Here is a 22,340-nt window from a genome sequence, read left to right as displayed (position 1 = left end):
TCTTTCATTTGATCAAACATAACCTTCCAAAAAGGGAAACTCCCCAAAGTCAGAGTTGGGGCAGGGTTTTATTTTTGTCTTTCCAGGAGAATAAAAGCATCTAACTAAGGAATCTGAAGACCATTGGACAAATAAGACATCTGAAGAAGAGGGCAAATACTCCAGGGAAAATGTCCCAAGAAAGTGAATAAATTGGCATAATGGTATAACACATTTCCACAGGGGGAAAATATTCATAAATCTTCCCAAATGTTTGTTTGTGCTGTTCTCTATAGACATATAAGACAAATGGTCTTTTTTTTAGTACCAACTCAATTAAAATTTAAAGCTGGTTTTGGAGTTGGAACATGGCTCTCTCCTTCTCTAAACCCAAGCATGCTTGTTAGAGGAAAATCCAATCTCTGTCTCATGTCAGAAGAGCTACCTGGTATGGGACAGAAGAAAAGCAAAATTAAGGGACTATTCTATTGTCACTAATTTCATAATCCTTTGATTTGACTCTTTAAAACTTTTCTTTTCTTTTTTTCTTTTTTTTTTTTTTTGGTTTTTCGAGACAGGGTTTCTCTGCATTGTTTTGGAGGCTGTCCTGGAACTCACTTTGTAGACCAGGCTGGCCTTGAACTCACAGAGATCCGCCTGCCTCTGCCTCCTGAGTGCTGGGATTAAAGGCATGCGCCACCAACGCCCGGCTCTATGCTTCTTTTTTTTTTTTTTTTTTTGGTTTTTACGAGACAGGGTTTCTCTGTATTGTTCTGGAGGCTATCGGTCCAGCCCGGCCTCGAACTCACAGAGATCCGCCTGCCTCTGCCTCCGGAGTGCTGGGATTAAAGGCGTGCACCACCACCGCCCCTTTAAAACTTTTCTTAAGGTACAAATATTATCTCAAAATTTGTAAGATAAGTATATATATATATTTAAACATTCTGTCAAAATATTAATGATCATATAAGAGTATTACGTCTAGAAATAGGCTTCATCTAGCTTCCTGTATGTGATTTCAGGCTTGAGTCTGAAACATGTAATGAGGAATTAAGCTTGTATACTCCGGATATATTTAATAGATTATGGTCCTAATAACCTCTCCGAGACCTGCTGCATATGACATTTAAAATAGTTAAGTTTTTTGCAGTGAATTGTGACCATTTTTAACAGTGACCTTTGAAGTCTCCAAAAGGATGATGGGGCCCCATAAAGATGAATCCACCTGGAATGTGGCTACACCACCACTAAACTGACAACCACTACCCAAAGATCAAAGTTTGGATTACAAACTACTCAGGACAACTTCAAAGTGATTAGCTAAGATTATCCAGCCTTGTAGACTACTCCAGTAAGGACTTCAGGTAAGTCCTACACTTTCCCATTACACTGAGAATGGAGAAAAGCTAGCCCTCTCAGAACTTTATCTTTATTTCATTTTTTTTCAGGGTTCCTTATTACCGAATTGTACCCAAACGTGGGGCATATACATCCACGTAGGACCTGAGAACGCTTCTAAACACACAAACAGAGCCAAACTCGGCTTCCTAGTCTCATGTCTTTCATCACAGTACAAACTCCTGCCAGGTTTCCTGGCAGCTGCCAGCACACCATAAGCAAAGCTGCATGGCCAGTTCCCATAGTCTCTGACATGGGCCACAGTACAGTGAGGTGTTTCCCAGCCACTACCTGTGGGTTTTAGCTGCCAGCATGCTGCATGGCAGCTTTGGGGTTTTGCTCATACAGACAGAAAAGGTTACAGATCCTTAATAAAGACAGATCGAGATGGAAAAACCATCTAAACAGGTTACCATTGTGTTTAAAAATGCACAAAGGCTTGGAAGAGAAAGGGTAGAGACAGTCATAGATTAAAAAATAGTTTAAAAATAATAAAGTCCTTAAAAAAAGGAGCAGAATACAAATATATAACAAGCCACATAAGGATGGAAAACACACAGAATCCAGATTCTGTATGTTATTGTGTTGTCTTTAGGTTATTTCTTTTTTGTTTGTTTGACTTTTTGTTTTTTTTTTGTTTGTTTGTTTGACTTTCAAGACATTGTTTCTTTTTTTGTTTGTTTTTTTGTTTTTTGTTTCTCTGTGGCTTTGGAGGCTGTCCTGGAACTCGCTCGGTAGACCAGGCTGGCCTCGAACTCACAGAGATCTGCCTGCCTCAGCCTCCCGAGTGCTGGGATTAAAGGCGTGCGCCACCAACGCCCGGCTAAGACATTGTTTCTCTGTGTGGTTTTGGAGCCTCTGCTCCGGAGTGCTGAGGCTAAAGGGGTGTGCTACCACCAGCTGGCTAGATTATTTCTGGTTGCTAATAAAGAAACAATAGCTGCTAGGAAACATTGGGCTTGTGAAAACTGCTAAATTAAACCAATCTATACATTTTTAAAATTTCTTGACTTCAAAATGGAAGTCAAAAGATGTGTTTCTTTGGTGAAGAGGCTATGCTTTTATTTCCATAGGAAATGAGAAGCCATGGATTCATCCCAGGTTGATATGGATCAGGTTTGATTGAGGAAGATCCCCTGAAAATCCTGGCTACAAACAAACCTATAAAAACCACAAAACACACCAGGTGTGCATGCCTTTAATCCCAGCCCTCGGGAGGCAGAGGCAGGTGGATCTCTGTGAGTTTGAGGCCAGACAGGTCTACAGAGCGAGTTACAGGACAGGCTCCAAAGCAATACATAGAAACCCTTCTCGGAAAAAAAACAAAAAACAAAGAACTCCTAAAACCTACAAACACATAATGTATATTTTTACCCATTTAAACATAAAATAAAAAATCATCTTCAATTGAGTTGTGCACACCACATATTCCACACTTATATGTGGTGATATCTGCCTTGCACAAATAAAGCCTGTCTGGGGGTTAAGGAATGGAGCTTGCCACTAGCTAACCATAGAGGTCTGGGGGTCAGTACAGACAGGCAGGAAGTGATATAGGTGGGCAGTAACACTATATAAGCAAGGATTAACAGGAAATCGCTCTCTTCTCTTCTCTGTGGAGATGCTTAGGAGATAAGTAAGGTGTGCTGTGGCTTGCTCCTTCTCTCTGATCTCTCAGCATCTCTTTCTATATCTGACTCCGGTCTTTTATTATCTAGATCAATTCGGGACTCCTTTTATACTTGTAATGTATTACCTTTAAGTTTATGTATTTTCAGAACAAGGGGGGCCAAACACCAATGAAAATGGATGGCCCAGGTAATTCAACATCTCAGAATGCCTCTTTATAGTTTTTGAGTTCTGCATCCAGAATAGCTTCAAGGCTGCTGGCTGAGATGACTCAGCCCTACAGACTACTCCGGCCAAGACTTAACCATTATCCTGAATTTTCTCAAGGTTCCCTCAAAGATGTCAGCACCCCTAGACAACAGGAAGCAGTCTAGAAATACAATGCCCACATTCTCAAAAGATGAATTACGGGTTTTTGTTATCATTTAAGGGGGATTGGTTACAAGTTGTTATTGGTCATAGTAAAAAAAAGAAGTGCTAAACATAAGACATAAATTCAAACATCTCTTTCTAAGTTATGATAAAAGGTAAATTAGGTATAAAACTTTAGACTGACAAAGATAAATAACATAGTATTTATCTATATTATCCAGTATATAGAGACTGGATATTTTAACTGTATTCTTACTTGATAACTGTTTTTGTTGTATATAATTTTACTATGTTAAAGTTAAAACCTCCTTTTTAATTAGACAAAAAGGGGAACATGCTGTGGAACAGTCTTTGTATACTGTAAATATATGTTGCTCTCATTGTTAATAAAAAGCTGATTGGCCCATAGCTAGGCAGGATTTTCGGGGCAGAGAGAATGGTGGGAAGAAGGGCAGAGTCTGAGATGTCACCAGCCAGACAAGAAGGAAGCAGGACATGCAAGAGAGGTAAAAGCCACAAACCTTGTGGCAGCACACAGATTAACAGAAATGGGTTCATTTAAGTTGTAAGAGCTGATTGGAGACAAGCCTAAGCTATTGGCCAAGCATTTATAATTAATAATAATTCTCTGCTGAGACACAGAGAAACCCCACCAACACACTTGAGAGGAATTCCCAAAGAGGTACCCACTCCCATATTCATGAAGCATATTCACAACAGCAAGAGGTGGACGCAACCCAAATGTCCATTAGCAGATGAAATAAATGATACACACAATGCGATATATTCATACAACAGAATATTATATAGACATAATTGGGAAATATATGTCAAATGCTACAATATGGATGAACCTGGGAGATACTACTAAGTGAAATTAGCCCATTACAAAAGACAAATGCTGTATGACTTCACTTATATGCAGTATCAAATGTAGTGAAACCCTTAAAGGCAGAAAGTGGAATGAATGATGCTTACCAGGTGATGGGGGAAGAAAGGTGGGGAATTTACTTAGGGGGTATGAAGTTTATAAGATAAAAACCTTCTGGTGTCAGTTTTAAAATGCAAACTTACTTCACATGACTAACCTTAAAATGGTTACGCTGACAAATTTTATGTCATGTGCTTTTATCAGATTAAGAAAACACATCAGAAAAAATGACCATATTCCCTGTAGCACTGGGTGCTAAAATAGTCTCTTAGAGGATACATGAAGCACAAATCAATATTAAAATATAAAGATATTTTATATCCAGAAAACCTTGTTACCTGCAACAAATCCAACCACCAGGTCTTTTCCTGTAGAAGAACGTTGACCTTTGACCCATACTGCTTTAAGGCTATTAAAAGTGTAGAAATAGACAAAATTGGAGCAGCAGAGACTTGAAATAACTGGAAACCACCCTCGGTATGGTGCCAGGCTATGGAAAAAACACAATAAGCAAAGTAAAAGCTATTGACAAAAGCCACAGGAAATTGTCAGAGAAGCCTGGCAAGTTTCAAATGTAAACCAATCCCCACAGGCTTATGTATTTGAATGCTAGGTGCCAACCCATCTGTCTCTCTGGGAAGTCTATAAGAGGCAGAGCCTTGCAAGACGGACTCATCACTGGACACAGGCCTTGAAGCTTGACAGCCCAGTCCCACTTCCTGTAGAGGCAACCTGCAGCTGGTATGCCTGTCCTACTATGATGAACTGTAGACTGTCTTCACGTGTAAGTCAGAATGAACCCTCCTTCCCTTAACTTGGTTCTACTTAGGCACTTGGTCACAGAATTGAGAAAAGTAATTAATATGAAGCCCAGGAAAGTCTGGTCTCCATGGACAGTCTCAAGGCTTGTTAAGAGCAGGACATCTGCAGGGCCTTAAAAGGTTCCCCCCAGAGATGCTTAGAGTTGCAGGAAAAGAAAAATGATCATACAGGAAGTAGCCAAATCACATATCAGAAAGGACATGGACAATATGGGGAGTGGAGAGAAGAGAGAGTAAAGGAGAAACAGAGTGAGGGGGGAAAGGAAAGAAGAAGGAAAGACAGAGGAGGAGAGGGGAGGGGAGAAGAGAGGAAGAGAGAAAAGGAGAGAGGATGAGGGAGGGAGAGGAAGAGAGAAAGAAGAGAAGGGGGAGGGAGGGAGAGAAGGAGGAAGGGAGAGAGATGTTTCATCATATTGTCCAGCCTGACCCTAAATTCCTGTCCTAAGTAATTCTTACCCAGCCTTCTGTAGAGGAGGGACTACAGGCATGCTACCCAGGCACTCATTATTCTTATCAAGAATGCAAAACCCAATCAAACCATGAGGCAAATGTAAAACAAGAACTGAAACTCACACCTTTAATCTCAGCACTACAGGCAGAGGTAGGTGGATCTCTTTGAGTTCAAGGTCAACACAGCAAGTTCTAGGCCAGCAAATGCTACATAGAGAGTCTCTGTCTCAAGCAGAAAAAATAAAATAAAATTGGAGGGGAGAATATATTATTTTAAAGCATCAATGGCATAGAAGTTAAAATGTTTTGATGCATGTAACTGATATTTAAATAACTGAAAAAATTATATGTAATATGCATGTGTGAGATAGAAGCACAGGGAGGGCAAGTGTGAGCATAATTAGTAACATAATAGAAAAATAGTCAGTAAATATGTAAAGCATGCAGTGGTACTCTTTGTACCATTTTCAGTTTTAAAACTGTTTGCAACTCTGGCCGGGCGGTGGTGGCACACGCCTTTAATCCCAGCACTCGGGAGGCAGAGGCAGGCGGATCTCTGAGTTCGAGGCCAGGCTGGACCGACAGCCTCCAAAACAATACAGAGAAACCCTATCTCGTAAATACCAAAAAAAAAAAAAAAAAAAAAAAAAATTGCAACTCTGAAATTATTTCAAAATACAAATTCAAAGAAATTTAAAAAAAGGAATAAAGCCATCTGTCTGGATACAACTGATAGGAATGAACTGTGTGTGTGTGTGTGTGTGTGTGTGTGTGTGTGTGTGTGTGTGTAAGAGAGAGATTGAGTGTTGTGTGGTGTATATGTGTGAGTCTTAAGTGAACTGTGTCTGTATGTGCGTATGTCTTGTGTGGTGTATATATATGGGTTTTATGTGAATTGTGTGTGTATGTCTTGTGTGGTGTATATGTGTGTGTTATGTGAATTGTGTGTATTTTATGTAAATTGTGCATGTGTTTGTGTATTGTGTGATGTGTGCTACTGGCATTTAAACTAGACCCCGTAAGACTAGGCAAAAACAGTGAGCTAAATCATCCACTCCTAAGCAACAGTACTATTGTTCTTTAATACATTACATTTCCTAGACGGCTCCATAATTAAAAAAAAAAATCAGATGGTGAGGGCTAGAGAAGTTCAGCAGCTAAGGTCATTTGTTATTCTTGCAGAGGACCTAGTTTTGGTTCCCAGCATCACGTGGTGGTTAAAACTATGTATGACTCCAGTTCCAGGGGATCTGATATCCTCTTACGGCCTCCTTGGGCATCAGGTACTCACATGGTATACAGACATACATGTAAACAAAATGCTCACACACAGAAATAAATCTAAAAATAAGCTCAAGTGACTAACAGACCTGTAAAGGATTAAGAACAGATATGCCTCTATTCGTCAAGCAGTTACAAACTCTCGAGAGTATGCATTTTTAAGCAGGGACTTCTGAATCCTGGGCATGTGAGTCTCCTAACAAGCCACTCTAAGGGAGCTGTGAAATAGGTACTCACAGGCCTTCTTCCTTAATAATCTCCAGGAGCACTGCATGCGTAGTTTTTGACTTTCTTTTTTCATCAACTGTAGGAATGAAGAGAACTGTTATCTCTAGCATCAGCAAGTTTCACTAAAATGTCTTCATACCACCTGCACAAACTCTCATTCAGTTTTGAGCTCCCTACTTTGCTTCAGATCCTCCAGTGTGTCTAGCCATGGCTTACTTCCCCAGAGGAAATTCGTTGGGTTTCATTTTTATTCAGAATTTTAATTTAAACCCTAATTTCCACAGTAAAGCAGAAATGTTATTTCTCCGGTTTTATAGTGCTCTTTATTTTATTTTTATTTTCTGAGACAGGGTTTCTCTGTGTAGCCTTAGCTGTCCTGGAATTCACTCTGTAAACCAAGCTGGCCTCAAATAAGAGCTCTACCTGCTCTGCCTCCCAAGTGTATCACCACCACTTGACTCCAGTGCTCTTCCTTAAAATATTTATTTTTAAGTGTGTGTGTGTCTATCAGTGTGTGCACATGAGTGCAGGTATCCTTAGAGGCCAGAAGAGGGTGTAGGATCCCCCAGAACTGGAGTTATTGGGAACTGAACTTGGATCCTCTGGAAAAGCAGTACATGTTCTTAAACACTAAGCCATCCCTCTAGTTCTATACACAATCCATCTATCCTTCTATCCTTTCCCTCCCCTTCTTTCTCTATCTGTGTGTGCCTCTATGTGCACAGGAAAAGAGGGCATCAGATCCTGTGGACCTGGAGTACAAGCAACTATGAACCTCATGATGCTGGGAACCAAACTTGGACCCTCTGGAGATCAGAAAATGCTCTTAACTGCTCTCCAGCCCCATATAGTACTCTTTTCAAAACTAACACGCATGTTCTCATTTTTATTCCCACACCTTATAAAACAGAAAGCAGACTACCTTCTCTTTTCTCTTTCTTTTTTAAAAGATTTATTAATTTTATTTTCTATGTATGAGTGTTTTGCACTGCATGTGTGCCTGGTGCCCAGGGAGTCAGAGGAGGGTGCTGCATAATCTAGAATTGAAGTTACAGGTGGTTGTCAACCACCACGTGGGTGCTGGGAATTGAACCCAGGTCCTCAGCTAGAGCTACAAATGCTCTTAACCATCTCTCCAGCCCCTACTCTCTTCCTTTTATAAAAGAGGCCAGGAAAACAAAAGCAAAGTCAAGATTAAAACTCAAGTTTCAAAAGTTCTGGCTTTGTGCTGCTTCCTAACCTAAAAAAAAACAAAAACAAAAAAACAAAACAAAACAAACAAAACAAATCTCAGGACAACATACTCATTTTTTGTGTTATAACTGAAAAAAATATGCACTGAAAAAAATATGCACTTCAATTAGCTTCAAATTTCCTGCCCATACTAGAAAATTAATCTAAAAACATAAAATGTGGAGATGAACCAATTTCCTCAGAATTAAAATTGGTACCAGTATATTTTATGAAATGGCCAGTTAGTCAGCCCCTAATAAAAGCAATCTAGCGTTTATTCAAAATCAAACATACATTTACCCCTTGATTCAGAAGAAATCCCACGTCTGGGAATTTATCTCATAAAGTTTACAGAAACAAAATGGCCTATGAACAAATCTATTATTCCATCACATTTGCAAGAACAACAATAAAAAAAATGTGAAGCAACCTAAGAATTCTTCCACAATAGGGCAAGGGTAAGCAGTTATGCTGCATCCACACCAGACTGTTGTGCCCAAATTCTGAACCCCAAAATCACCAAGAGGCCCATTCCAATGCAAAAGCAAAGAGTCTTTTAGTGTAGTTGTTTAACAAGCTAACCCATTAGCCCAGGCCTTTCATCCATCCACCAAGCAGATGGTTGGAGAAAAGACCCCGAGAAATCACTAGGCAGAGATCTTATAGGGCAGCGTAAGGGGAGTGTCTAGGGGTATAAAACACTCTCAGGATTGGTGCACTTCCAGGCTTGGATGACCTGACCTGTATTGACTGGTCAACTGGTTGTTATGGCCCATAGGCCCTCCCAGGGTGCTTACTAGGCTCTGCACATCACTGCTGTACACTTGTCTGTAAAGCACACTCAGAGACATAAAGCATAGCCCAGATGGCTGACTTCTGATTGGTTCCTTGCCACGAGGAGGGCATCTGACTTCCTAGTGACCAGGACAGGAGCAGCAAGATCAGGCAAGTACATGTTAGCCAGTCATGGCTGCTAAAACGGGGGTGGGGGGGGGGTGGGGAGGTGGGGGTGGTCCCTTCAAGACTACTCGACAACTGGAAGGCTGGATGAAGAAAGAAACACACTGCCTGGATGAGGATGGAAAGTCTGGGAGGCTAAAGAGATGAATCAGTAGTTAAGAGCACTGCTGCTCTTCCAGAGGACCCAGGGTTCAAATTCCCAACACATGTAGTGACTCACAACCATCTGTAAACCCCGTGTAGAGAATCTGATGCCTTTTTATGGTCTCTGTGGGCACCAGGAACATATGTGGTACATGAATAAACATCGAGCAAAACACCCATATATATCAAATAAAACCTTAAAAAATGATTATTTAAATGTATGGTCTAGAACAAAGTGTGCTTTTTGTATGAGTAAGGTAGAAAAATCCACAATATACTTGCTTGTTATTCCATAAAATCTGAAAACCAGGAAAAGCTGACTGACACTCTCATGCTTCACTCCTATACAACACTTGACTGTAGACTCTGCAAATATTCTTGTTTTGCTCTGCCTCTCTCATTCTCTCTTCTTCCCTCCCTCTCTGAAAGGTCTCAGTATAGCTCCTGTGTTCAAATGGTCCACAAGTCTCAGCCTCCCAAGTAGCTGTGACTGTAGGTGTGCATACAGAGCCCACCCTACACTGCCACTGGGGCTAGAAAGACAGCTCAACAGTTAAGAGCTTGTACTGGGCATGTAGAGGACCTGAGTTTGATTCTCAGCAGATCAGGTGGTTCACAACTGCTTGTAACTCCAGGGATTTCAACACCTCTGGCTTCTGAGGACATCTACACTCCTATACACAGACCCCCAAGATATATAGCATACATATAATTAAAAGCAATTTTAACACACACACACACACACACACACACACACACACACACACACACACACACACACACACACACACACACACACAGAGCCTATCTCTCCTAACAAGGAAGATACCAAAGAAACAACACAAAGTTAGTAGTGGAGAACGGTAAAGGTGGAGTTGAGCTATCCCCATATAGCACGCCTTCCTATGCGTTTTACTTTGTGAACCATATAATTACCTACCTAAAAATTCTAACCACAAGCAGTAGGCACAAAGTTTTTAACCTTTGAGCTAATTGTCAAACTCTCTTTATGCAAGTTGTGGCATCAGTTTATAATTTCAAGTTGAGCTAGGCGGTGGTGTGTGCCTTTAATCCTAGCAGAGGCAGGCAGATCTTTGAATTCAAGACAAGTGTGGCCTACAGAGTGAGTTCCAGGACAACCAGGGATACATAGAGAAAACTTGTCTTGAAATACCAAAATAATAATAATAACCACAATAAAAGTAACAACAATAATAATTTCAAGTTGAAAAAAAATAAGAGAAAGACAACTGCAGCAAAGTGCAAAATCCTGTGGTGCCAGAGATAGGTTAAGAGGACATGTCTAGACTAGCAAGAACAGCAGGTATATTTCTCCAGTGTTTCTCAGTCTCCTCTTTTTAGAAAATCTCACTCCTTTAAAAATGCCCAGTTTAGCCAGGCAGTGGTGGTGCATGCCTTTAATCCCAGCACTAGGGAGGCAGAGTGTAAGGGAATATTATTATTTTAAGGTGTGCGACTTTTGTTTATGCTGCGTTTGTTTAACTCTGTGAAGCTGTGTTACTGTGCCTGTCTAAAACACGTGGTGGTGCCGGGCGTTGGTGGCGCATGCCTTTAATCCCAGCACTCGGGAGGCAGAGGCAGGCGGATCTCTGTGAGTTCGAGGCCAGCCTGGTCTACAAAGTGAGTTCCAGGACAGCCTCCAAAGCTACAGAGAAACCCTGTCTCAAAAAACCAAAAAACAAAACAAAACAAAACAAAACAAAACAAAAAAAACACGTGGTGGTCCTAATAAAGAGCTGAACGGCCAATGGTGAGATAGGAGCAAGGATAGGACGGGCTGGCAGGCAGAGAAGATAAACAGGAGAAATGAGGAATGAGGACATCAGGGGCCAGCCACCCAGCCAGCCATAGGGTAAGAGTAAGATTTATAGAAGAGAATGGGAAAAGCCCAGAGGCAAAAGATAGACAGGTTGATTTAAGAAAAACTGGCTAGAAACAAGCCAAGCTAAAGCTGGGCTTTCATAACAAAGAATAAGCCTCCGTGTGTGATTTACTGGAGAGCTGGGTGGTGGGCCCCCCAAAAGAGTCCAAAAAGCCAAAAGAACAAAAAAATTTGACTACAGCAGAGACAGGTGGATCTCTGTAAGTTCGAGGCCAATCTGTTCTACAAAGTGAGTTACAGGACAGCCAGGGCTGTTACACAGAGAACCCCTGTTTCTTTTTTTTTTTTTTTCTTTCGTTTTACCAGACAGGGTTTCTCTGTATTGTTTCGAGGCAGCCCAGCCTCGAACTCACAGAGATCCGCCTGCCTCTGCCTCCAGAGTGCTGGGATCAAAGGCGTGCGCCACCACCGGCCGGCCGAGAAACCCTGTCTCAAAAAAACAAACAAACAAAACACAAATGCCCAGGTTTAGGCTCAAAAGTCATCCTGAAGACAGCTCAGGTGTGGAGTATTTACCTAGCACATATAAAGCCTGGGTCTGATCATCTCCTGTAAACAAAAGTCATGGAGTGTGAGACCAGGCTGCCCACCAAAACGCAGATCCATCTGCTCTGCTCCCTGAGTGCTGGGAGATGTGTGCTACCACCGCCAGACAGGGACTATCTTAAGACATCTTTTGTCTCCAAGATCAATCCTGCTTGAACTTGCTTGGCAGGTGTTACACAGCAGTGTTCACTTTGTCGGGGCCCATAAGGATGGCTCCACTCCATCTTGACTAAAGGTCAGAGTTCAAAACTGTCCTTGTCCCTATAAGTCTATAGCTTAGCTACTGCAGGATGTTTCGGCCTTGGTAGTGGTGTCTTTATCTAAATAACAGACTTGGGCTCAGGTGTGTTTACCCTGAAGGCCGAACGGCAGGTGTGGCTACCAATTATCTGTAGGATTAAGGAAAGTAAGTCTGTTCGTCCCTTATACATAATAGAAGTCTTCTGCCATTGCCCCCACTTTTGGTTGGGTACTTAAGCATGTTAAAGAATAAACTCCGGGTGTTCAGCATTCAGCATGAACTGATGGGCCTCCTGACATCTAGCCTATGTCTCCATCTTTTCCTTTAATATCTTTAGCTAGCCTTTCTTTAGTGCACATTCCCCCTCTCAGGCATGACCTCTGAGCAGGTCAGCAGGCTCCTACGACAGCCCTGCAAACAGCCTCCCACAGACCACACAGCAGGTTTGAGTCCAGGCCCATTTCACTGCCCTCTCATCCATTAGGCAGTACAATGCCCTCATGCAGAAACCCATTACACATACAGCATACTGAGTTCATTGACCTCTGAAACATCTTTTTTAAATGAGTGCTAAGAAAAAATACCTATTCCAAGTGTGGGCTTGCGATACGGTAAATCAGTGGCACAGCTTTCAGAAGGGAGGTGTGCTGGTGGGCTGGCATGAGTAAATGAGCTGCATGTAATGTCCTGGTGGGCTGGCATGAGTAAGCGAGCTTATGTAATCACTTTTTACTGTGAGGAAACTCACCTGCCTCAACCTCCCTCGACTTAACCCTTCAGGCCACCCTTTTCTGTTCTAAGAGACTGCAGAGCCTTGGTATTGGAGAATATGTTTTTCTTTCTGTTCGTAATAACTTATTTATTTTTACTTTATGTGCATTGGTGTTTTGGCTGCATGTAGGTCAGTCTGAAAGTATCGGGTCCCTTGGAACTAGAGTTACAGACAGTTGTGAGCTACCATGTGGTTGCTGGGAATTGAACCCAGATCCTCTGAAAGAATGGCCAGTGCTCTTAACTGCTGAGCCATCTCCCCAGCCCTGAAGAATACACTTCTTAAGTAATTACTGTCAGTTTATAATAGAAACTAATCCTATACTTAGTATCCAGGCTTTTCTGACTGCACATCTGGTAATTCCCACTATGGAATTTTCTACAGGTGACTCTCAGTTGCTACAATTCCTCTCTAAAGAACAATATTGGGTGTGGGGGGGGGAGATACCCAGTGGTTGAGCACTACACTAGCTGCTTGTACAAAGCTCTAGGTTCAGCCCCTAGCACAGAAAGAGAAGTGGGGGATCAAATATTTAAGTCAGGTGCAGTGGTGCATACCTATAATGCAAGAACCTTAGAAGTGGAGGCAGATATCTATATCTATCTATCTATCTATCTATCTAGAAAGAGATTGAAGCCAGCTCAGGATATATATAACCCTGTTACAAAACTAAAGAAGCAAGCAGACAACAGTGGTTGTGTAAACAAAATATTCTTATCTTGGTGCAGTGTGTATTAGAGAAAGGTTTGCTTCCCAATGTTAAAAGATCAGTAATACGATTAATACTCACCCTGAAGTCGAAGTCTAGCAGTATCCAAGGGAAAGAACACAGTCATGGCAGTCACACTTCCCTGCAAAATTTAAAAATGGCTTTAGCCATTACAATAACTTAAACATGGCCACAACGTTTAAAAAAATAGTATGGCTTTAAAATTTTTTAATTTGTTTTATGTGTATAGGTGCTTTATTTGCATGCAGGTCTGTGCATTATTTGCATGCCTGGTGCACTGTGGGGGCTAGAAGAGGGTGTCAGATTTCCCAGGACTGGAGTTCAGATGGTTATGAGCTGCCACTAGGTGCTGGGAACTGAACTAAGGTCCTCTGCAATAGCAGCCATCTCTCTAGTCCCAGACTGCAACTTTTAAATGATTAAAAACTCATTAGTACAATCAGTTAAATTAAATTCTTACCAAATAAACACAGTATTTTATTTTATTTATTTTTTAAAGATTTAGCTATTATGATTTTATATTTACATATTATATTATTTATGTAGTGTTTTGCCTGCATGTATACCTGCAGGCTAGAGGAGGGCACCAGATCTCATTAAGGATGGTTGTGAGCCACCATGTGAGTGCTGGGAATTGAACTTAGGACCTTTGATAGAGTAGCCAGTGCTCTTAATCTCTGAGCCATCTCTCCAGCCCCATAAACACAGTATTTTAATCTATTGGGATTATTCACATTCACAGTTCAATTATTAAACTCTTTTTTTAAAAAAAGAGATTTAAATTTTCCAGAAGAAATCTTTTCTGTTTCTCTGATGCTGAAAAAGAAACAAACAAACAAAAAAAACTATAGCACCTTTGAAGACAACAGATAAATAGAATCCTGACTTTTTTTCTCAGATCAATTGCTACTCTGATACTCCCCAATATCAAAATAGTAAACAATTAGAAAATAGGTAAGTCAGGCATGGTGGCACTTATTTTTAATTCCAGGATTCAGAAGGTAGAGACAGACAGATCTCTGAGTTCAAGGCCAACCTGGCTTACACAGCAAGTTCCAGATCAGCTAACATTATTTTAGTTATAACCTTCTCTTTTTATTCAGACAAAAGGGAGAAATTTGTGATACTTTGTGTGTGTTCTGACAAAGCTTGCCTGGAGATCAGAGGGCAGAGCTAGCCCCTAGTTAACCACCATAGAGGTCTTGAGCTCTGTACAGAGAGAAAACAGTAAGTGACAAGGCAGGGTGTAGACAGGATCTCAGCCCTTTTGGTCAGAGGATTCGTAGAGGTAGGAGGTGCCTATGTCTGCTCCTTTGCTTCTTTGATCTTCAGGCATACTTTATTTGTCAAAACACAAACAAAACATTACAATAGTAATATACTTACTTATAAAAGACCTATAAAAGTCTTATACTTTACTGACTTTGGGAGATTTTTGTCTTGCTTTGTTTTTGAGGCAAGAGTTTCTCTCTGTGGTCCTGGCTGTCCTGGAACTCTCTGTAGACCAGGCTGGCCTTGAACTCAGAGATCTATCTGCCTTTGCCTCCTAAGTGCTGGGATTAAAGGTGTGCACTATGGCCACCAGGTATTGTTTTGCTTTTGAAATTGAGGTAAAATTCATATTATCTAAAACTAGTCATTCTGGAGTATATCTTCAGGGCTGAGGATGTAGCTCAGCTGACAGAGTGTGCCTGCCTGGAAGGCACAAAATCCTGGATTTGACTTGCCAGTTCTGCATAAACTGGACATGGTACACATCTGCAATTGCAGTACTTGGAAAAGGCAGGGGAGAAGTTCAAGATCATCTTTGACCATTTAACAAGCTCAAAGCCAGCCTAGAACATGAGACTGTATTTTAAAACAAAAATAAAACTCAAAGATACAATTCACAAGCAAGGGCTCTACTCAGCCTCTGGCAGCCACAAATATGCTTTCTCTCTGCTGACATACACATTCTGTGTATTTCCTACAAGAAGACTCATGTAACCCACAACCGTTTCTTTTCTTACACCCAGTAGTGTCTGTCAATCGCTCATTCCTTCTCATGGATCAGTAAACCCCATCATGTGTATATGTACACTACATTCATGTTTTAGCAGTGGGCAGCACTCAGGAGGCAGAGGCAGGACGATCTCTGAGTTTGAGGCCAGCAAGGACTACGGAAAGAGTTCCAAGATAGCTAGAACTATACCATGTCTCAAAACAGACAAAAAAAAAAAAGTAGTGGTTGTACAACATCTTAATGTACTAAACACCACTGAAGTGCACACTTTAAAACTGTTATGTGCACTACACCTCAATTATAAAATTAATCCCCCAAGTCAGCCAAACATAATAGGGACTGCCATCCTGACCATTTTACAGTTGGGAAAACAGCTAGAGAGGTTCAGCAGTTTTCCTAACAAGATCAGCACTCAAACCTGGTAGCCTCTTCAGAGTTCACATTGTTACCTGCAACTAAATATTTTATATGCATGCCTTATACCAGGTTATACAAACACATGGTTTTCAGAATCTCAATGAAATTCCTCTAAATATATTAATTTTTTTCCTGAGAACAATTTGTGCACTTAATACAAAATGACAAGGCACAAATGAGAAAGCAGTTATGACGTACCATACTGCTGTGCCAGATAGACAAAAAATAAACCTATTGAGTCCCACAGAATTCTAACTATCTGAGTAGGAGTGCTATTGCAGACAATAATTACAATTTACAAGAATCTATTTCTAGAGAAATCTATTTCAGAGACTTTGTGCTTTCACCAAAACCGTTCTGAGTTACAACCTTTTGTGCTGGGAGAACAAGTAAGCTCCTGTATACTGCATTGGCACTTGCAGCCGGGAGGTCCCTTCAGCTGGAAAGAAGGGTCTGGGGCCAGCAGCTGGGGTCAGCCCAAAGGCAGAAAGGTAGAAGCAGGATGGAAGCACCCTTGCTCACCACGCACTATTTACATCTTATTTTAAGTTTTACATTTATTGTGTGTGGTACATATATGGAGGTCAAAGGACAATTAATTTGTGGAAGTTGGTTTTCATCTTCCACTCTGCTAGTTCTGGAATGGAACACAGGTCAGCAGGCAGAAATTAAGCAATTTTTCCCACTGAGCCATCTCACCAGCCCTTCCTTGTGTATGGATGCCCACAAGCCCCCCAAAGCTGGAGTGGTAGGTGGTTGTGAACTGCCTAGTGTGGGTGCTGGGAACCAAACTCTGGCCCTAACCACTGAGTCATCTCTCCAGCCTCACACATATGACTTACTTTCATTTTTCTACTTTTTTTTAGATAAGGTCTCGTAAAGCTGTTGGCTAGTCTGGAATTCTCTATGCAGACCAAGCTAGCCTTAAACTCAGTGATCTGCCACCCTGTGCCTCCTGAATGCTGGGATCACAGGTGTGTGACACTGAACCCAGCTTTTTGTTTAGGGTTAGTTTTTTGGGTTTTTTGTTTTGTTTTGATTCTCTTGCCCTGCCTCTGTTCTAAAATGCTGGGATTTTAGCAGTGACTAGAAATGGGGACAGGGAGGGAATTTGTTCAAGACTGAGAAACCCTGTCTTAGAAAAAAAGTTGTCTTATGTGTAGGGTGTCTGAAGGAATCTGTCTACCTCATGTGTGCCTGGAGCCTGTAGAGGCCAGAAGAGGGTGATCCTCTGGACTGAAGTTACAGATGGTTGTGAGCTGCCATGTGGGTGGTGAGAATTGAACCCTGGTCCTCTGGCAGAGCAGTCTGTTCTCTTAACACTGAGCCATCCCTCCATCTCCCTTAACCTCCCCCACCCCTTTGGACAAAGTCTCTTGTAGCACAGGCTGGCCTTATCTCTCTGTGGAGCTGAGAATGACCTTGAACTCCTGACCTTCCTGCAGCCATTACAGTGCTGGGATTACAGACCTGTACCATTATACAGTTATCCAACCTAGCACTTTGTGTATGCTAGGCTGCCGTGGACCACATGGCAACCATTGCTGCTTGACAAAGCTCCAGAATTTCAACTTTTCCGATCACAATCCTCCAGCTCCCCTTTACTTTCATTTTTAACAATTCCCACTTTTCAAGTCTAGATGGGAGGAGCCCTGGAGCTCAATACTAGAAGAAGGGAAAGGAGAAAAGGAATGCAAGAAATGCATCTTGGGGGCTGGCACTAGCTGCCAAGCCTGACAAGCTGTGTCTCATGCCTGGAACTCGCATGATGAAGGGGAGCTCTGTTAGGGATTTTTGGTGGATCCCATGGCGGGTGAGAGACAGAACTTATGTGGAAAGTTTATTGAGTGAAGGAAGGAGACAGAGAGAGACAGAGACAGACAGACAGAGACAGAGAGAGACAGATACATGACCTGTCTCCTCAGAGAAATGGCAGAAAGAGAAAGTAGGTAGAGCTTGCTTCTTTTTTTTTTTGGTTTTTTCGAGACAGGGTTTCTCTGTATTGTTTTGGAGGCTGTCGGTCCAGCCTGGCCTCGAACTCACAGAGATCCACCTGCCTCTGCCTCCCGAGTGCTGGGATTAAAGGCGTGTGCCACCACCGCCCGGCAACTAGAGCTTGCTTCTTAAAAGGACCTTCACACCCTCATACAGAGTCAGGGTACTGCCTGCAGTGTGCAGAGGGATGACACAGTGTGCCAGGTTCCCAAAGGGTGGGGCCAGGTTTACCTGGGATTACAACAAGCGGTCCTAAGATCTCCATACAACTACCATGGCTCACAGGCCAAACACACACATAACACTATAAATAATGTTAAAGAAAGAAACATTTTTAGAGTTCAGTAAATATACTTACCTTCTTTCTAATTTTTTTTGTTTGTTTGTGCTTTGTTTTTGTTTTTCTAGACAGGGTTTCTTTGTACAGCCCTAGCTGTCCTGGAACTAGTTCTGTACACAAGGCTGGGCGAGAATTCAAAAGATCCACCTGCCTCTGCCTCACTAATGTTGTTACTAAAGGTGTGAACAATCATGTCCAGTTTTGGAATATTGCAAATTAAAAAAATGATATTTGAAGACTTGATTTTAGAGACAGGATCTCAATCTACAGCCTAGACTGGCTTAGAAACTGGGATCCTCCTTCCTACCTTGAGTCCTAGCGTTTGAGATTATAGGTGTGCACCACCACATCTGGCTTCAAGGTATTTTGATGCCCTGATAAACAGATGTCAAAAGTTTTGCATCACATAACATCACTCTTTTGCTGATTTTCTTTTCTTATTTTGTGTGTATGACTGCTTGTTTGTGTACCACATACATGCAGTTCCTATGGAGGACAGAAGAGGGTGTCAGATACCATTTGATAGGAGTTAAAGAAGGTTTTGAGTCACTGTGTGGTGCTGGGAATTGCATCACGGTCCTCTGTAAGAGTAGCCATTTCTCCAGCCTCTAATTTTCTTTTGATTACTTTCCCTACTGTGTACAATCTTGACAGGACAGAAAATCCACGTGCTACCCTCCACTGCAGTCCTGAAGAGGTCTCTAAAGGGCCCTTCTGCCCATATCTTCCTTTCATACAAGAGATGTGTCAAGGCTTGCTTGGGCACAGAGTGTTGAGTTCTGGTAGCAGGAACTCTGCAGGACTTTGAGTCTTAAGCAGAGCTCTGTACGGTAGAAGGGCAGGACAAACCCTCTGTCTCCAGTGGTGGTATCTGACAGAGATGTTCCAGTGACTATTTCAGAAATCTTCCAGGAGCTACTTGACTCCTTTCTACTCCAAAATTTTCAGTTTCCCCACTGACAGAGCAGGTCCCAAATAGCCTTCACAGAAAACTCATCTTAATGCTTAAAGTACCCAGTCTGTTTCTTCACCCTGCAACCAGGGAACCCTGAGTCAAATGGAATACTCTTTATATTCCAAAACAAACACACTCATAACAAGAAACAGAAAAATCCCAGGATGTGAAACTCTACTAACAGTTATATAAACAACAACAAAAATCTCTTTTTGCACATTCACTGTAAACACAGACAGAACAGATGTAGCAACATTTTTGTTTATTGTTTGTTTGTTTAAGACAGAGCTTCTCTGTGTAGCTTTAGAGCCTGTCCTGGTACTTGCTCTGTAGACAAGGTTAGCTTTGAATTCACAGAGATCCACTTGCCTCTGCCTACCGAGGGTGAGGGCTGGGATTAAAGGCATGTGCCACCACCACCAGGCATGTAGCTACATTTTGCCAAACATTTTATTTGACCAACTTTAACCCAAACTCCTTTGCATAACATTGGAAACTATTTGACAATCTCAGGTACTCAAGGATGCAGGAGGGTGTCTTGAACCCAGAAATCCAGGCCAGCCTAACCAATATAAACAAATTGCTAGATAAACAAAGCAAACAAAAAATAAATCAAGATGATTTAAACAAGCAATTGGTACAAAAGAAGTTCCCTGAAAGTTACTGATCAATCAGGCCAGCCAGATGAGTTAGCAAGGATAAAAGCTCTTGCTAAATAAGCCTGAAGACCTGAGTTTGATTCCTGGAACCGTGTAGTGAAAGACAAAACTGATTCCACAGTTGTCCTCTCATCTCCACACAAATCCCAGCAAACTGACTAATAAATAACAATTCTGATGTACTGTCTAATCGTGATAATTCTGAACCCTTTCAGTGTGAAATCTACTCTATGTAAGTTCAACAAATAGCACTTCTCAAATTCTAGACTATGGAAATCTTTTACTTATAAATTGGTATTTCTGGGCTAGGGATGTAGCTAAGTTGGTAGGGCTTGCCAATCATGTTTGTGTTCCAGTTAGAACCTCCAGCTTGCCCCTGCATGTTCTGGAAGCCTCCATTCCTGTCTCTCTCTCGCCAAACCTAACCCACTCAGAGAGTCTCTGAACAAAGGCAGGGCACCAAAAAAGCCCAGGTCCACATTCTTGGTGGCTACTACAGCTTCCTCTCTTGAAGTTGCCAATTGCCTAAAGCATTCAGTTTTCGACCATATTTGGACACAAACCCAGCTTGTGGCAGGACGTGTCATCACCCCTCACCTACAACCTATAAAGTCTCTGTGCTTTAGTTTGGGACAAAGATTCTCCTGGTCTCCATCTCTGGGACTGGAGAACTCACCCCAGAGCTGCTTTGCTCAAATAAGCCTGTTATACTTTTTTTTTAAAGATTTATTTATTTATTACATATACAGTGTTCTGCCTACATACCAGAAGAGGACACCAGATTGAATTGTAGATGGTTGTTAGCCACCATGTGGTTGCTGGGAATTGAACTCAGGACCCCTGGAAGAGCAGCCAGTGCTCTTAACCTCTGAGCCATCTCTCCAGCCCCTGTTGTTATACTTTTTAATCTGGCTTGATCTCATTTACTGTGTTGGTGGAGAATATTATGGGGGCAGGGGACACACAGAAAATTTAATAGTTTGGAATCCTGGATTCAATCCTAAAATCTAATGCTCTCATCTTAAAATGTAGGAACTGGAAGCAAAAAGATCAGAAGTTCAAGATCAGCTTTGGTTACACAACAAGGTCAAAGTCAGCCTGGACTTAAAAGAGACATTTTAATATACGAAATCTTTCAAGGATGATCTGATGATAACCAAAATATAAAATTATAAATCTAATTACAAGTTGTTTTTTGACTTTTTACATCTGAAGCCAGTGACTATGCCATATAATAGTGATCAACTGAAGTTACAGCATCTTTCTGAATGGATATAATTCTAGTTTTGAGATATTTACAATTATCTGCAATTATCCCAAGGTATGGAACTAAATAATTCCAAAATTAGTAATTTAACTTTTAAAATATGATTGTACATTGGGGTTGGGAGCACATCTCTATGGTAGAGTGGGTACTTAGTATATGCCAACCTTTGCATTTGATACCCAGCATTGAAAAAAGAAAGTATGAATATTGGCATAGCATTTTACTTGATGTAGGAGAATGTACAACCTAGAAGGATCTAAACAAACAAGTCAGAAATGACAATTCAAAGACTGTAAGTCAACATCTTAAACAACCATTCAACTGCTTCTACTCTTTGGGTAGAAAGTTATTCCACATAGCCGTAGCAAGGCCACTTAGCTACTTAGGGCACTCAATGGCTTAGAGCCCAGGTTATGCTATTTAACCTTAATATACAGACTTGCTAGGAATTTGAAAACAACTCTTTGACATGACAGTTGAATAATAATAATAATAATAATAATAAACACAGCAGCCCAGCAATAAAGCATGGCCGGTTGTGGTGATACACACTGGGAGGATATCTGAACAGGAAGAGGCAGGAAGATCACAAGTTCAAGTCCAGCCCAGGCTACACACACACACACACACACACACACACACACACACACACACACACACAGCTGGATACAGTGTTACATGCCTTTAATTCCAAGGGTTTAGGAGGCTTGAGGCTATAAGGTTACAAGTTTGAGAATATTCTGGGCTACACAGTGAGGCCCTGTTTCAAAATAACAAAACCAAAACAACATACAAAGCTACTTTTCCTATCAATCTATCTATCTATCTATCTATCTATCTATCTATCTATCTATCTATGGAATACTACTTCCCTGACAGAGCAAGAGTAAAGCGAATTATTCATATAAAAGTATATAACAGATAATTTAGGGGGAAAAACAGCAAAATCAGATGCACAATTTCAAATAAAACTTTTTTTTTCTTCTTTTGAGACAGGGTTTCTCTGTGTATCCCTGGCTGTCCTAGAACTCACTCTGTAGACCAGGCTAGCCTCAAACTCAAGACACTTGCCTGCCTTAATCCCAGT

At 41.4% G+C, this 22,340-nt stretch overlaps 1 protein-coding gene across 1 annotated transcript in view; it reads right to left on the bottom strand.

Moving 5' to 3' along the window:
* The window catches only part of Slc25a17 (solute carrier family 25 member 17), a 46,663-nt gene that overhangs the window by 21,937 nt on the left and 2,386 nt on the right, over positions 1-22,340 (bottom strand). Inside the window, exons 2-4 of the mRNA XM_040752760.1 lie at positions 13,679-13,739; positions 7,099-7,165; positions 4,648-4,799 (exon numbers count right to left, since the gene is read on the bottom strand). Coding sequence (XP_040608694.1) covers positions 4,648-4,799; positions 7,099-7,165; positions 13,679-13,739 — 280 coding nt within the window. The remainder of the gene's footprint in view (positions 1-4,647; positions 4,800-7,098; positions 7,166-13,678; positions 13,740-22,340) is intronic.

Source organism: Mesocricetus auratus, unplaced genomic scaffold (genome assembly GCF_017639785.1).
Source record: "Mesocricetus auratus isolate SY011 unplaced genomic scaffold, BCM_Maur_2.0 Super-Scaffold_100010, whole genome shotgun sequence".
Classification (NCBI taxonomy): Eukaryota; Metazoa; Chordata; class Mammalia; order Rodentia; family Cricetidae; genus Mesocricetus; species Mesocricetus auratus.
The sequence above is the reverse complement of the archived record's forward strand: the minus strand, read 5'-3'. Positions and strand labels throughout refer to the sequence as shown.